Source organism: Vitis vinifera, chromosome 18 (assembly GCF_030704535.1).
Source record: "Vitis vinifera cultivar Pinot Noir 40024 chromosome 18, ASM3070453v1".
Lineage (NCBI taxonomy): Eukaryota > Viridiplantae > Streptophyta > Magnoliopsida > Vitales > Vitaceae > Vitis > Vitis vinifera.
This window is the reverse complement of record NC_081822.1, coordinates 31,870,846-31,888,967: the sequence shown is the minus strand read 5'-3', so window position 1 is coordinate 31,888,967 and position 18,122 is coordinate 31,870,846. Positions and strand designations below refer to the sequence as shown.

Below are 18,122 nucleotides of genomic sequence, written 5' to 3'. Positions count from 1 at the left end.
GGGTTGTCATGCAACAAGCAGTCATGTGAAGCAGATAAATATCAAACAATCAAAGTCCTATCTAGCATATGTGAGAGTGAATCATGCTAAAGTGAGCAAAACAATCAAGTGATCATCCAAGGCAAACACAACAAACAGTCATGCTGAGCAGATAAATATCAAACAAACAAAGTCCTATCTAACATATGTGAGAGTGAATCATGCTAAAGTGAGCAAACAGTTAAGTGATCATCCAAGGCAATCAAACATGTTAAGATAGCAAACCAAACAAGCAAGCAAATCGAATCACCTTGCCTAAAAAAAGAGGTACCCACTAATCGACCAATTAAACGCCACATTTTCCTAACTAGTGTTCAAGCTTGATCCTCAAAATCCCCAGCGAAGTCGCCAATTTGTGGACCCGCATTTTTCACGTGCGCCCCCACTCGATCGGTGAGACTCGCTTTTTATTATTTTGTGAAAAATTGATTTTTGAAAAAAAAAAGTTGGAGTCGCCACTTATTTTATTTTTATTTTTGAAGGGAAAATAAAACAAGAAATAAAACCCTAAAAAAAATGACTCCATAATTTTTGGAAAAGCGTGTCTTTGAAAACCCAAGTCTTGGTCCGGGGATCAGGTTACTTATTGGGAAGGTACCTCTAAGAGGTAGCACCCTTCTAAGCCCTAAAAAGGTCTCTACTAATTAAGTTAAGGGGAATATGGCAATTAATCGGTTAATTATGGACCTAGGTAGACTAGGTGATTTCAAAAGATTTGCATGCTAAACAAGATCAAATCACAAAAACTGAGAGTTAGGGTGCGTACCTGAACCGCTCTTCAAGCGCTATCATAAAACATCAGAGTTAATATAGAAGTATAACACACAACATGTATTTAATCATAGTGAATCAAGCATACATCTAAACACCTAAGGATTATCAAACATATGCATACTTCACAGTGACATGATTGTTTACGAAATTTAGAAAGTAGGTCATTAGGGGGCATACCTGGATAGCATAGATAACTTACAATGCGCTTCCATAAGACATGAGGGATTAGATAATAATAAAATAAAGAAACCCTAGCATGCTTGTTATCTAATTAGCATAACAAAAATTATCAAAGCATATGAAAACATTAATTATCACACTCATCATGTATACAATTCTTAAAAAAAATAGACATAATTTCAACAAGTGACAAAGATGGCAACAAAAATAATTTTTGAAAAGATTTTCTTATGTAGGGGTTTCACCAATTCCCCAAATTAATATACACAAATTTAGCCCAGAATTATCCCATTATTTGGGACCACAAGCTTTGATTCGTGTTTTTGTTCAAAACCAAAATTTTTGTTGAAAACCGAGAAGGATGCAAACCGAACAAGATATGGTTGCATATTATTTTTAAATAATAAAAAAAAAGATTTTGATCCTGAGGACTCTAAATGAGTTTTTGAAATAGATTTTTAAAATGATTTTTTTGAGAAAAGTATTTTATTTTAAAATAAAAGGAATTAATTTGGAAAAAATAAAATATAAGAAATAAAATACCCAACAAAACAAAAATGAAACCTCAAAGTAAAATTTTTTTAGTAATTAACAAAAATGATAATGGTGATGGTAGAGGCCAATCTTCATGATTTTCCAATGGCCTTTGAACAAAAAGGAAACTATCAAAGCAATAAATTATTAATATTTAGATCAAATAAGCTAATGAAATATCCATCAAGAATTAGCAACAAGGATTCAAGAAGCGCATAAATTGAGAATAACAATCCATAATTAACATAAGATTAACTAAACACATAAATGCCTCTAGACTAAAAAAATAAATTAAATCAAGATTAAACTTTATCTAACGGGATTAATTAAACTAATGTATTCAAATCACAAACACATACAAGTGAAGAACAAATTAAAACTAAATTAAATTGTAATTAAAAACATGAACTTTATTTAATAAGATTAATTAAACTACTAAATTACAATTACAAACACATCCAAATTAAAAATAAATAAAAGCTAAACTAAATCGGAATTTCAAATATGAACTTTATCTAACAAGATTATTTAAACTAATGAATTAAAATCACAAATATACTTAAACTAAAAGATAGGTTAAAACTGAACTAATTTAGAATTAAAAAAAATATAAACTTTATCTAACATGATTATTTAAACTAATAAATTAAAATCACATACATATTTAAACTAACAAATAAATTAAAAATAAACTATTTTGGGATTAAAAACATGAACTTTATCTAACATAATTATTTAAACTTAAGAATTAAGATCAACTAATGCATTTAAACTAAAAACGAATTGAAATCAAACTAATTGAGATTAAAAACACAAACTTTATTTAACGTGATTATTTAAAGTAAAGAATTAAAATCAACAAAATACATTTAAACTAAAAACGAATTAAAATCAAATTAATTGGGATTAAAAATACAAAATTTATTCGATATGATTATTTAAACTTAAGAATTAAGATCAACAAAATGTATTTAAACTAAAAACGAATTGAAATCAAACTAATTGAGATTAAAAACACAAACTTTATTTAACGTGATTATTAAAAGTCAAGAATTAAGATCAACAAAATATATTTAAACTAAAAAACGAATTGAAATCAAATTAATTGGGATTAAAAATACAAGCTTTATTTAACGTGATTATTTAAAACAAAGAATTAAGATCAACTAATGCATTTAAATTAAAAATGAATTGAAATCAAACTAATTGGGATTAAAAATACAAACTTTATTCAATACAATTATTTAAACTTAAGAATTAAAATCAACAAAATACATTTAAACTAAAAAACAAGTTAAAATCAAACTAATTGGGATTAAAAATACAAACTTTATTCGATATGATTATTTAAACTTAAGAATTAAGATCAATAAAATGTATTTAAACTAAAAACGAATTGAAATCAAACTAATTGAGATTAAAAACATAAACTTTATTTAACGTGATTATTTAAAGTAAAGAATTAAGATCAACAAAATACATTTAAACTAAAAAACAAATTAAAATCAAACTAATTGGGATTAAAAATACAAACTTTATTCGATATGATTATTTAAACTAAAGAATTAAGATCAGCAAAATGTATTTAAACTAAAAACGAATTGAAATCAAACTAATTGAGATTAAAAACACAAACTTTATTTAACATGATTATTTAAAGTCAAGAATTAAGATCAACAAAATACATTTAAACTAAAAAACAAATTAAAATCAAACTAATTGGGATTAAAAATACAAACTTTATTCGATAGGATTATTTAAACTTAAGAATTAAAATCATTAACAAACTTAAACTAAAAGATAGATTAGAATTAAACTAATTGGGGATTTAAAAAGAAAATAATATAAACTTTAACACAAAGAATTAATCAAAAACTAAAATTTCCAAAAAAAAAAAAAAAAAAAAAATCTAGGCTAAATAAAAGTACTATATAGAAAACTAACCTTTGAAGTGAGAGAAAATCCTCTCTTGATGATTAAATGACAGCCCGATCTCCGTTCGAAGTCCCTTGCTTTTTTTTCAAAATTCCGTGTGCCCTGCCCCCCTAGAAAAATCCCCCTATTCTTTTCCTTTTCTCACCTATATATATCACCCCTCAAGACCTAAATTTGTTTCCAAAAAGGAAAATTCTCCTCTTTCCTTTCTTCTTCTCTTCTTTTTTTAAATCCTCCAATCAAAAGCAATCTTCCCAATTTCAAATTCCCCTCCAAAACCTTCCAAGGAGAGTCCCGCCTTCCTTAAACTCCAATGGTAAGTTTCCTTGCAAAAACATGAAATTTTTGAAGTTAAATAATTGCATGAATAGATAAATAAGTAAATAAATTAAAAAATGGTAAAAATAATAAATAAATAAATAAGTTAAGGAAAATGATATAAAGAGGAAGATAACCAATAAAAAGTGAATGATAATCATAAAATTAAAACTAAAAACAAAATAAATAAATAAATAAATAAAATAAAATAAAATAAAATAAAAGTCTTCGTAGGCCTAGTGTGCCTAAACGGGCCTAAGGTGAGACTAAGTGGGCCTAGGGTAGTGCCTAATGGGCCAAGTGTATCTAAAAGCTATCCTAAAAAAACAAGAAAAGCCTAAGTCTAAGTTAGGGCTGCCAAGGGTCACAATAAGGGATCAAATAATCCCTCAACCAAAATCTCCGAGGTGACTCAGAAAAAGGTAAGTGGTATGAGTAGCCATGGGCCACCAAGGAACTATTGTGGAGCATTGAAAACGAATTTTAAAGACATGTGCTAAAGGGACAAAATTGAGGGTCTACACAATGATGATAGGTGCCAAATATGATTGGGGATCTCTCCTTCCATTAGATTACAGTTTCTTAGATATAATCTTAGCAGTGAAGATAGGTTCCAAACATAATGGAGGGTTCCTACTTCCATCAGATTGCATTCACTAAGAGATAATTCTACCAATGAAGATAGATGGAAAATGTCATCAAGGATTCCTCCTACCATCAAAGGGAAGTTCCTTAGAGATAATATTTGCATTGAGGATAAGCGAAAACTAGCACTGAGGATGTCTCGTTCCATGAGATTAGAGTTTCTTACAGATAATTCTACCAGTGATGACAGGGGGCACCATGGATTTAATGCTTTTAATGAGGAAAAGCAGTCATTATCCCAGATTACTCCTGAATTTGAAATGTGACAAGTCAGATTCAAAGATCTCGAGGAGCATAAATCAACCCCTAGGTTCATCTTTAATATTCCCTTGAGTTTTGGACAATCTTTAATCCGCAGAGTTTTGAGAGAGCTCAAATTGCAAATGCTCATCGGAAGACTCTCAAGCTTTTTACAACATGACAAATCTAACAATTCAAGAGCTTTTAGACTTCCAATATTGACATCTGGAAAGACCTTCAGTTTTGAACACCCATTCAGCCAAAGAGTTTGAAGAGAGGTCAAACTACAAATACTGTCCGGAAAACTCTCAAGGCTTTCGCAATATGACAAATCTAACAATTCTAGAACTTTTAGACTTCCAATATTGATATCTGGAAAGGCCTTTAGTTTTGAACACCCATTCAACAAAAGAGTTTGAAGAGAGGTCAAACTACAAATACTGTGAGGAAGACTCTCAAGGTTTTCACAATATGACAAATCTAACAATTCAAGAGCTTTAAGACTACCAACATTGATATCTGGAAAAGCCTTTAGTTTTGAACACCCATTCAGCAAAAGAGTTTGAAGAGAGGTCAAACTACAAATACTGTGCGGAAGACTCTCAAGGTTTTTGCAATATGAGAAGTCTAACAATTCAAGGGCTTTTAGACATCCAATATTGATATCTGGAAAGGCCTTCAGTTTTGAACACCCATTCAGCAAAAGAGTTTGAAGAGAGGTCAAATTACAAATACTATCCGGAAGACTCTCAAGGTTTTCGCAATATGACAAATTTAACAATTTAAGAGCTTTTAGACTTCCAATATTGATACATGGAAAGGCCTTCAATTTTGAACACCCATTCAACAAAAGAGTTTGAAGAGAGGTCAAACTACAAATACTGTGCGGAAGACTCTCAAGGTATATGCAATAAGACAAATCTAACAATTTAAGAGCTTTTAGACTTCCAATATTGATATCTGGAAAGGCCTTCAGTTTTGAACACCCATTCAACAAAAGTGTTTGGAGAGAGGTCAAACTACAAATACTATGCGGAAGACTCTCAAGGTTTTTGCAATATGACAAATCTAACAATTCAAGAGCTTTTAGACTTCCAATATTGATATCTGGAAAGGCCTTCAATTTTGAACACCCATTCAAAAAAAGAGTTTGAAGAGAGGTCAAACTACAAATACTGTCTGGAAGACTCTTAAGGTTTTCGCAATATGACAAATCTAACAATTTAAGAGCTTTTAGACTTCCAATATTGATATCTGGAAAGGCCTTCAATTTTGAACACTTTTTCAACAAAAGAGTTTGAAGAGAGGTTAAGCTACAAATCCTATCTGGAAGACTCCCAAAGTTTTCACAATATGAAAAATCTAACAATTCAAGAGCTTTTAGATTTGCAATATTAATATCCGGAAAAGCCTTCAATTTTGAACACCCATTCAGCAAAAGAGTTTGAAGAGAGGTCAAACTACAAATACTGTCAGGTTTTCGCAATATGACAAATCTAACAATTTAAGAGCTTTTAGACTTCCAATATTGATATCTGGAAAGCCCTTCAATTTTGAACACTCTTTTAACATGAGAGTTTGAAGAGATGTCAAATTACAAATACTGTCCGGAAGACTCTCAAGGTTTTCGCAATATGACAAAGCTAACAATTCAAGAGCTTTGAGGCTTCCAATATTGATGTATGGAAAGGCTTTCAGTTTTGAACACCCATTCAGCAAAAGAGTTTGAAGAGAGGTCAAACTACAAATACTATCCGGAAGACTCTCAAGGTTTTCGCAATATGACAAATCTAACCATTCAAGGGCTTTTAGACTTCCAATATTGATATCTAGAAAGGCCTTTAGTTCTAAACTCCCATCCATCAAAAGAGTTTGAAGAGAGCTCAAACTACAAATACCGACCTGAAGACTCACAAGGTTTAAGCAATCACTTAACTTCAAGGTTTTAAGCCCATGTAGATGCCTGATTGATGATGGTACTTCTATTATATCTGTTTCACTTAAATCAAGTTCTCTTAGACTTCCCATATTACCCTTGATTTCCGGAAAACTCTTCATCTTCGAACAACCATAACAAGAGAGTGTTTGAAGGCATTCCAATGTGTTGAAATAATGTCAAAGTTAGGACTTTAATTTAGGAATAAAAAAGGAGAGATCATTTAGGATATTTCCTTATGATTTAGTTTCCTAATTTTAGGAGAGAATTAAGCTAGATTGATTCTTTCTTATTCAGTCATTTGTGTATATATATGTGTATGGTGTGTACCGATAAAATATCAATAAAGGAGTTCAGAAATTCTTCATGGTATCAGAGCCAGTTTTCTGAAACCCTAATCCCTTCTGGCCACCTCTTATTCAGGCCATCACTCATTCCGGCCAAATCTCTCTGGCCATATCTCAATCCGATCATCTCTCTCTCTCTCTCTCTCTCTCTCTCTCTCTCTCTCTCTCTCTCTCTCTCTCTCTCTCTCATTCCGGTCATCAGTCCCTGTTCTCAGAGCCAAGGGAGAAAAAGCTTTCCGATCAGTCGAATCGTCGTCAGAAAACACTCACCGTCGGCAAAATTTTCCGGCGAACTTTCCGGCGACGGTTTTTTTTCTACACCGCAAGGAGCGCCTGGAGGAGATCTCCAATTTGTCCCAAAGCACCGGAACCAGAAACCCATCCACGCGCCGCCCACGCGCGTTTTTCCGGCCGGCGACTGCATCTCACGCGCCGGCGCGTGAGGGCACGTGAGCCACTTTCCGGCGACGCGCTTCCTCCTCCAGGCTCGCCTGACGCCGACCAGCCACCCTTCCTACCTGTTTGTGCAATCCGAGCCCTGCACGTGCCTCTTTTGGGGTTCTTTTGCTTCCGCGGGCCCTCTGATAAGATTTTCCGGCGTCCTCCGGCTATTTTTTCTCAACTCCAGTCCCTGCACGTGCCTTGGGAAGTGTTCTTCTACCTTTCCGGTCCATGACAAAATACAGAATGGCATCATCACAAGTATCCAGCGTCACGTCACCAGAATCAGGGGGCAGATCTGAAATTCCAAACCTTGGTGGCAATGATTCCTCTCCTATTCTCATCACAGGACACAAATTAAATGGCCATAACTATTTACAGTGGTCACAATCTGTGTTGCTGTTCATTTGCGGTAAAGGAAAGGATGAGTACCTCACTGGAGAAGCAGTCATGCCAGAAACTACAGAACCGGGTTTTAGGAAGTGGAAGATTGAAAACAGCATGATCATGTCATGGCTTATCAATTCCATGAACAATGACATAGGCGAAAATTTCTTGTTGTTTGGGACTGCAAAGGACATATGGGATGCAGCCAAAGAAACTTACTCAAGTTCTGAAAATACTTCAGAACTGTTTCAGGTTGAATCAGCTCTACATGACTTCCGCCAAGGAGAGCAGTCAGTTACTCAGTATTACAACACACTCACAAGGTATTGGCAGCAACTTGACTTATTTGAGACTCACTCATGGAAATGTTCGGATGATGCAGCAACATACAGGCAAATTGTGGAACAAAAGAGACTGTTCAAGTTCTTCCTAGGACTAAACAGGGAATTGGATGATGTTAGAGGCCGAATCATGGGCATTAAACCCCTGCCAAGTCTCAGGGAGGCTTTTTCAGAGGTTAGGCGTGAAGAAAGTAGAAAGAAAGTGATGATGGGATCAAAAGAGCAACCTGCCCCAACATTGGATGCCTCTGCCCTTGCTGCTCGGTCATTTAATAGTAGTGGTGGAGATCGTCAGAAACGGGATAGGCCTTGGTGTGATTATTGTAAGAAACCAGGCCATTATAAGGAGACTTGCTGGAAGCTTCATGGCAAACCGGCTGATTGGAAACCAAAGCCACGGTTTGACAGAGATGGCAGAGCACACGTGGCTGCCAACTCTGAGAGCACATCTGTTCCCGAGCCGAGTCCATTCAACAAAGAGCAGATGGAGAGGCTACAGAAATTATTAAGCCAAGTTGGCAGCGGCAGTACTACCGGTGTAGCCTTCACTGCTAATCGAGGAGGAATGAGGCCGTGGATAGTAGACACAGGTGCTTCTGATCACATGACAGGAGATGCTGCCATTCTTCAAAATTACAAGCCAAGTAATGGTCATTCATCCGTCCATATTGCTGATGGTTCAAAGTCAAAAATTGCCGGGACAGGTTCTATAAAACTTACTAAAGACTTATATCTTGACTCTGTCCTCCATGTTCCAAACTTGGATTGTAATCTTTTGTCCATTAGCCAATTGGCTCGTGATCTCCAATGTGTTACTAAATTCTATCCAAACTTGTGTGTTTTTCAGGACTTGAAATCGGGGAAGATGATTGGCAGTGCTGAACTGTGTTCCGGGCTCTACCTCCTTTCATGTGGCCAATTCTCAAACCAAGTCTCTCAAGCAAGTTGCGTACAGTCTCAGAGTATGTCAGAGTCTTTCAATTCTGTGTCAAATTCTAAGGTCAATAAAGATAGTAAGATTATAATGTTACACTATCGCCTTGGTCATCCTAGCTTTGTTTACCTTGCGAAATTGTTTCCCAAATTATTTATCAATAAAAATCCAGCATCTTATCACTGTGAAATTTGTCAGTTTGCAAAGCATACTCGAACAGTATATCCTCAAATCCCATACAAACCTTCGACTGTTTTCTCTCTAGTACATAGTGATGTGTGGGGTCCCTCCCGGATAAAAAATATTTCTGGCACTCGATGGTTTGTGACATTCGTTGATGATCATACTCGGGTAACATGGGTTTTCCTTATGAAAGAAAAGTCAGAGGTCGGGCACATTTTTCAAACCTTCAATCTTATGGTTCAAAATCAATTCAATTCCAAAATACAAGTCCTCAAGTCAGATAATGCAAAGGAATACTTTACTAGTAGTCTCAGTACTTATCTTCAAAATCATGGCATTATCCACATAAGTTCTTGCGTTGACACCCCACAACAAAATGGGGTGGCTGAACACAAGAATAGACATCTCTTGGAGGTTGCCCGGTGCCTTATGTTTTCCTCTAAGGTTCCAAACTATTTCTGGGGGGAAGCTATTCTCACAGCTACCTATTTGATTAACCGTATGCCATCCAGAGTGCTTACCTTTCAATCCCCACGTCAACTTTTCTTAAAACAGTTTCCTCACACCCATGCCGCCTCTTCTGATTTACCACTCAAAGTATTTGGTTGCACAGCATTCGTTCATGTGTATCCTCAAAATTGTAGCAAATTTGCTCCTCGAGCAAATAAGTGCATTTTTCTAGGGTATTCTCCAACCAAAAAAGGGTACAAATGCTATTCTCCAACCAACAAAAGATTTTACACCACCATGGACGTCTCTTTCTTTGAACATGTCTTCTTCTATCCCAAATCTCATGTTCAGGGGGAGAGCATGAATGAACATCAAGTTTGGGAGTCTTTTCTTGAGGGTGTACCTTCTTTTCACTCAGAGTCACCAAATCCTTCCCAATTCACGCCCACTGAGTTGTCCACACCCATGCCGCCATCAGTTCAGCCAGCCCAGCACACAAATGTTCCTTCTCCCGTGACCATCCAGTCTCCCATGCCTATTCAACCTATAGCCCACAACTTGCTAATGAGAACTTACAAGTTTACATCAGGAGGAGGAAAAGACAGGAATTAGAGCACGGATCACAGTCAACATGTGGCCAATATATTGACTCCAATTCAAGTCTTCCTGAAGAGAACATAGGTGAGGATAGGGATGGAGAGGTGTTAATTCCCAGCATTGATGATTCTACTTTGCCAATTGCATTGAGGAAGGGTGTTAGGAGATGTACAGATCATCCAATTGGGAATTATGTTACGTATGAAGGATTATCACCATCTTACAGAGCATTTGCTACTTCTCTTGATGATACTCAGGTTCCCAACACAATACAAGAGGCATTAAAAATTTCAGAATGGAAGAAGGCAGTACAAGATGAGATTGATGCACTTGAGAAGAATGGGACGTGGACTATCACAGATTTGCCGGTTGGGAAGAGGCCTGTGGGGTGCAAGTGGATTTTCACCATAAAATACAAAGCAGATGGATCATTCGAAAGATTCAAGGCTCGTTTGGTAGCTAGAGGGTTTACACAATCCTATGGGATAGACTATCAGGAAACTTTTGCTCCTGTTGCAAAACTGAACACTATCAGGATCCTTCTCTCATTGGCTGTCAATCAAGATTGGTGCTTGCAACAACTGGACATAAAAAATGCGTTTCTAAATGGGGACCTAGAAGAGGAAGTCTACATGGAAATACCACCTGGTTTCGAAGAAAGTATGGCAAAGAATCAGGTTTGCAAACTCCAAAAATCCTTGTACGGCCTTAAACAATCTCCTCGAGCCTGGTTTGATAGATTCACAAAAGCAGTCCTGAAGCTGGGCTACAAACAAGGTCAGGCTGATCATACTCTATTTGTCAAGAAGTCTCATGCCGGGAAATTGGCCATATTGATAGTCTATGTCGATGATATTATTCTATCTGGGAATGATATGGGGGAGTTACAGAATTTGAAGAAGTATTTGTCAGAAGAGTTTGAAGTTAAAGACCTTGGAAATTTGAAATATTTCCTTGGTATGGAAGTGGCTAGATCAAGGAAGGGAATCGTAGTCTCTCAAAGAAAATACATACTCGATCTTCTTAAGGAGACCGGTATGCTTGGATGCAAACCAATTGATACTCCTATGGATAGTCAGAAGAAACTTGGTATCGAGAAAGAAAGTACACCAGTAGACAGGGGGAGATATCAGCGGCTTGTCGGGCGCTTGATTTATCTCTCACACACTCGGCCAGATATTGGCTTTGCAGTGAGTGTTGTAAGTCAATTCATGCACAGCCCCACTGAGGAACACATGGAAGCAGTCTACAGGATTCTTAGATATTTAAAAATGACACCAGGGAAAGGCCTATTCTTCAGAAAGACAGAGAACCGTGACACTGAAGTATACTCAGATGCGGATTGGGCAGGAAACATCATTGACAGGCGGTCCACTTCCGGATATTGTTCTTTTGTCTGGGGAAATCTTGTTACCTGGAGGAGTAAGAAGCAATCAGTTGTAGCCAGAAGTAGTGCAGAAGCTGAGTACAGAGCTCTTGCACAGGGAATCTGTGAAGGGATTTGGATAAAAAGGGTTCTTAGTGAACTGGGACAAACGAGTTCATCTCCAATTCAGATGATGTGTGATAATCAGGCAGCTATAAGCATAGCAAAGAACCCCGTGCATCATGACAGGACCAAGCATGTTGAGATTGACAGACACTTTATCACAGAGAAGGTGACTAGTGAGACGGTCAAATTGAACTATGTTCCTACCAAGCACCAAACCGCAGACATCCTCACCAAAGCTTTACCTAGGCCTAACTTCGAAGACTTAACTTGCAAGCTGGGATTATATGATATATATTCTCCAGCTTGAGGGGGAGTGTTGAAATAATGCCAAAGTTAGGACTTTAATTTAGGAATAAAAAATGAGAGATCATTTAGGATATTTCCTTATGATTTAGTTTCCTAATTTTAGGAGAGAATTAAGCTAGATTGATTCTTTCTTATTCAGTCATTTGTGTATATATATGTGTATATATATGTGTATGGTGTGTACCGATAAAATATCAATAAAGGAGTTCAGAAATTCTTCACAATGTATGAAGGTTCCTTGGAAGACTCTCAAGTCTTATGCACCCTATTATATCCAAGAAAACAGTTAGTTAATGACTAATAGTAACATTAGGCATGGGTGAAACACTTGAGTAACCTTGTACAACCTTCTAGAATTAAAATCTCCAAATTTGGCGCACTTGAGATGCTTGAAATATCAACCAGATGCTTGGAATGCCGAAGATTAATGACTTTTAACTTTTTAGCAGGCTGTAACAGAAGATAGTTTGTTTCAATAAGTAAACTTCAAAAGACCTTAAAATTAGTCTAGAGCAAAAGTATAACTAAATAATAGCAATACCATGTTTCCTTCCCAAAGATGTTTTATGTTGCTGTACTGGAGGTTGAGTTCAACGAGACTGTCAGCATGAAAATTTGATGGCAAAGATTCTAAAGGGTATGCAACCCAATGAAAATATACTAAATCATGACAAGACAATTCAAAGTCTTGGGAAAGCTGCACCATATCCTCTTCAACTTTGAGTAATCTAAGTCGATTCATCTTTTTGAAAGCTTCAGCAGTAAATTGTATAGGTTTTGCTTTAGTACAATTTATGAATATCCCCTCAATGTTTTTTGTCCCCTGAAAACACGCATTGAGAATAAGCAGTATAAGATGCATAGGGATTCATTAAAATTATATAGATAAGGTACTCAAACTATAATAATAATAAAAATAAAGACTGTTGAATCTTTTGTCTTTAGATCTAGATCTCAAGTATATTCATATATTTTTCTCTTACCATATTTTTTGTAAAGACACTTTTAATATCCTCATATTCCCACAATCTGTTGCCCAACCCATTTCTTGTAACAAGTCATGCATCCTTATAGTGCCACCCAATATAGAAATGAGACACCTCTCATCAAGAACTTTTAGTCCAATCTTGGGATGGAGATCACAACCTTCTAGTATACTTGTAACAAATTCTTTATTGTGATCTTTGAAGAAGCACGCAATATCAAGGAACAACTTCTTGCATATATCATCTAGTCCATCATAACTTATCTGGAGCACATTTTGAATATCCTTGAAAGGGGTTGTTTTTAGTTTATGCAATGTGCTTTCCCATTCATCCACACCCCTTTTATAAAGAAAAGAACCCAAAACTACAAGAGCCAATGGAAGGCCTTTAGCATAATCCAGTATACGATTAGAGAGGTCCACATAATTGTCTTTTGGATGGTGTTGCTTAAAGGCATTCCAACAAAAGAGCTCCTTAGCTTGCTCATGTGCTAATCCCTTAGCCTCATATGATGAATATGACTTATGTACATCTAGGCAACGTTTATTTCTTGTGGTCACGATGATTATGCTTCCTCGATGAAAACATTCAGAATTAGGAGCTAAGAATTCTAACTGTCTTAGACAATCTACATCATCAAGAATAATAAGAACCTTTTCAAAGCAACACTTACTCTTTATCTCTTTTATTCCTTCACCAATATTACTTATCTTCGAATCTTTCTCCATGAGGATATCATAAAGAAGTTTTTTTTGTAATTCAAGCAAACCAGGATCATCTTTAGATTTCTCTCTCACATTTTCAAGAAAGCTGTGACGCTTAAATTGATCTAACAGACCATTGTAAACAACCTTGGCGATGGTAGTTTTACCAATCCCACCAGTCCCATAAATCCCAACCATACTCACTTTATTTGATTGGGAGTCTATCAATAACTTCACTTCTTTCGAATTTTCATCCATTCCAACTATGTTCTCACCAACATGTACCAACTTAGGAATTAATCTTCGAATCTCACCAATGATTTCTTCAATAAACTCTGACTCAGGGCTGTCCATTATAAAGTATAATAAAACATGCAGTGAGTTAGAATGAATTGCCAAAGAAAACAAAGATGAAGTAAATGGAAATAATAGAATGGTGTTTTGTTTCATTCAATGCAACTAAATTAAGGTCAAATAGAATGTAAATTAAAAATGTGTTGAGTCGCATGTTTAAATAAAATTTCATTATGTTATGTCAAGTATATGTTCAATAAAATAATGAAAATATCTCAATTGCTTCTAAAGGTCCAAATTGAAGTTGACCTTTCTAAAGTATCATTATCCTTTATGATAAGAGATTTTATTATAGAGACCAGTACTAGTTTGGCTAGAAATCTACCAATTTGTCACCCAAGTTCCATAACCTAGCAATGCTTTTATTAATTACACCATGACTTATGACCATCCTCTATGCTTATAAGACTTTCAACTATTTATTTTGTAAACAAGTAAATTTTCACTTTAGTTCTATTTATATTTAGGTTGCTAATAATTGCTACATAAGTTTCATATTTTGATGAAATCCCCATTTTTTTCCCAAATATAAATTAGAATGACAAGGAAAGTGACACATGTTTGTTTGTTGGTCAAAAGCCTAGCAATAATAAGAGTCATGGAAAAAGATTTTAAAATGATACTTAAAAGAAAAATGCTTGTATAGATATTGTTTTTGAAAATAGATTTTTTTCTTTAGAATATAAAATAGTTTTATAACTTAAATATATATTTAATTTTCATTTTTACTAAAAATTATTTTCAAAAATTTGTTCGGTAAACAAGTTCATCTTTAAGAGCACATTTGAGATGTTTTAAGGTATTTTCTTATAGAGTATTGTGATCAAAAATTGAAAATGTAGATAATAATTAGAGAATTGTTAAATTGTACATAAATTTATAGTACCTTCATAGTTAATAAGTCGAGAAAGACATTTTTCATATTTGAATTTTCAAGTAAAATTTTGTTCATTATTTTCAAAATTGGCTAGGGGAAAACTATTTTTTGAACATTATTTTCAAAAATACTGTCAAACAAGCTCTAAGGTTACTTGCTTTTATTTGTAATTGAGGCATAGAGGAATGTAGAACATACTAGAGAAAAAGAGAAAAAAAAATGCAATTTCGATTGCAATATATCAATCCCATGAGTACACAAAGTAGAATAGCAAGAGAATAATTTTAGCATTAGATGATTCAATGTGAAAGACAAGGTCTTAAGATGAGATTAATTATCTTGATGTCATGGAAAATTAGAATAAAACGAGATACAAACAATAGATTAAAAGGCAAATAAATTTGATTATCAACTTGCAAATATAAAGGAAGAAACAATATTAAGGAAAGAAGAAATGTAAACTCATGTAGTTCATAGAGAATATGAGAAAATTATTTTAGTAATAGAAAATTCCTCAAAAATTGAAAAAGGTAAAGGGTTTAATAACTAAGTTTTTTGTCCCATAAGAGGGGTCTAGAAAAATTTAAGGCAGTATTACAATTTTCTAAATAATCATCCTAGATTACCTCCAAATTTACAAAGCATATAAATAAGCAATTTTAACAATTTATTTGACAAACTACCATCTTTTTAAATTGATAGAAATTATGGCTGAAATGGATTGATTAGAAACTAAGAACATTTTGGAATCTTAAGAATTTTTAACAATTCAAAACTTGGCATTTGGGATAATTATTTTATTTTATTGACTGTTATCACCTGCTGTGACTGAATGAGCCCACAACAGCTATCATACATTATCTAATATTATTCCTATTATAGTTTTCCAATGTATTTAAATTATATTTTATTTTCTTTCATATTTTTAATAATAAATTAAATATAAGAAAATCATTTTTTTTTAACTCTTCTTATTACTTTCCAAGAAATCAAACATATTAATCAATGTCTACTACTTAAAAATGGATTTTGATTGATATATGTAATCATAAATATTTTATTTATTAAGAAGAATGAAAATAAACTGACAGAAAATGGGAAATGGAAAAAGCGATGTAGGGATTACCTATCCTGCAGAGGAAATCCACTCAAATTACCGGCTTTCCATAAGGCAGTCCTCCACTTCTCTATCTTCTTCTTCTTCTCCTCGTCTGCATTGCTCTCGTGATTGTTAAATGCTTCTCCATAAATCCCAGTCTGTTTCCTGACTTCAGACGGCTCTACATGATAGAAAATAGGAAAAACCTTTTGTCCCTTTTCTTCCTTGCACTCCATGATCTTGACGAGTTCATCCAAGCACCACTTGGAATGAGCATAGGTTTTCGAGAAGATAATAAGGGCAATCCTTGATCCTTCAATAGCTTTTAGGAGCTCGGGTGCAATCTCGTCTCCCCTTCGAAGTTCTTTATCATCTTTGAAGGTTTCAATGTTGGCATGATCCAAAGCCTTGTAGAGATGACTAGTAAAGTTGTTGCGGGTATCCTCGCCTCTGAAACTCAAGAACACATCGTACCTCCATTTAGAATTAGAAGAAGAAGAAGAGTAAAAGGGTCTCTTAGAATTGCTAGAGGAAGCCATGGTTTTAAAGACACTACATATTACCGTAATATCATAACGTGGATTTAAAGAAAATTGAAATCCACTTTGATTTTAAAACAAACATATCAACTTCGAGGAGTAATTCCAAACTCCTTTAAGTTCATTGCCTAAATTTCAAATAAACACTTTTTAAGTGTAAATTTTTCATTTTCTTATAGGTTTTATTTTAGATATATACACAAATATTGAAGACGAAAAAGAAATATGAAATATAGATGATGACAAAAAAAAATATATGAAATTTCTAAGAAGCTTTGTAAAGGAGGGACATGACTTTTAAGGCAACAAAATTAAAAAAATTTTATTAAGAAGTCATTGATTATTGGGTTATTCATAAATTCATAAATTTATAAATTCAAGATGTATAAGGACATGTTTTATACAATTAGCACAAATATCTTATCAATTAGCACAAATATCTTATACAGTTATTACAAGTAAGGTTATACAGTATAAATGATCAAAAAAGCTTTTGAGGGTACTCAAGAACGCATGGTCCCTCAATTTGGAATTAGAAGAAGAAGAAGAAGAAGAGGATCTCTACTAGTGGAAGTCATGATTGGATTGTAACAAGAAACGAGTCTTTGAACGGTCTTTCAAATTTGGTCTATTCTTTTGTCCTTCATTTTCATACTTGAATTGTATTATATTTCACTTTCTAGTTTGATATTTCTAAGAAATTCTAGTTTGATATTTTGTTTACACTTTAATGTAGTTATTTTTAAGAAATCTTGGTTGTGAATTTTCTATTGCCTTCTAAGATTAGGACTCCATAGAAAATTTGCATCAAAAAACGACTACCCATAACAACCTTTCACATTAGACTTTTTAAATGAAATATCCACATAACTCATTGCAAGGATATGATATTTCATTTTCCTCTTCTAATTATATTTAATTATAAATTAAACCTAATTTAGTGTTAATATTAGGAAACATAGAATCTAATTACAACTACATGGAATCCCAAACCCAATGAGTATTAAGTCTGCATAGCCTGAGGACCATCAAGCCCAGCCCAAACTAAGGGCTATTGGTCAATGACATTACTGGTTGGGCCAAGAAATTCAAGCCCAACCACAAGCTTGGATTGGATGGAAGTATGACCCGAACGAGGGTTCAAATTCATACCCAATCAATCTTAGTGGACGAAATTTCAATCTAATTATATATTTATACTACATTTAAATTAAAATTTGAGTCCATCATGAAAGAAAAATGTAAGACAACATTGTCCCTACAACAAATATGAGATTTTGCCATAGATTAATTTGTGATTAAAAGGAAAATAAAATTATTATGCACTAATTAATAAAAAAATTCTTCACAATGTTTATTATTTTTTCATATGCAAATACTTGATATTTGTTAATTCAATCAAATATTTTTCAAATACTTTTAGTTAATTTAAATTTTCAAATATTTTTAAAAATATCTAAAAATTTATGTACTCTCATGTTATT

At 34.1% G+C, this 18,122-nt stretch overlaps 1 protein-coding gene across 1 annotated transcript in view; it reads right to left on the bottom strand.

Moving 5' to 3' along the window:
- Positions 1-16,638, bottom strand: part of LOC100241448 (disease resistance protein RPV1) — a 52,488-nt gene extending 35,850 nt beyond the window's left edge. Inside the window, 7 exon segments of the mRNA XM_059734581.1 lie at positions 4,309-6,140; positions 6,143-6,768; positions 12,307-12,344; positions 12,427-12,529; positions 12,621-12,902; positions 13,071-14,115; positions 16,127-16,638. Coding sequence (XP_059590564.1) covers positions 4,309-6,140; positions 6,143-6,768; positions 12,307-12,344; positions 12,427-12,529; positions 12,621-12,902; positions 13,071-14,115; positions 16,127-16,638 — 4,438 coding nt within the window.
- Positions 16,639-18,122: the final 1,484 nt, after the last annotated feature.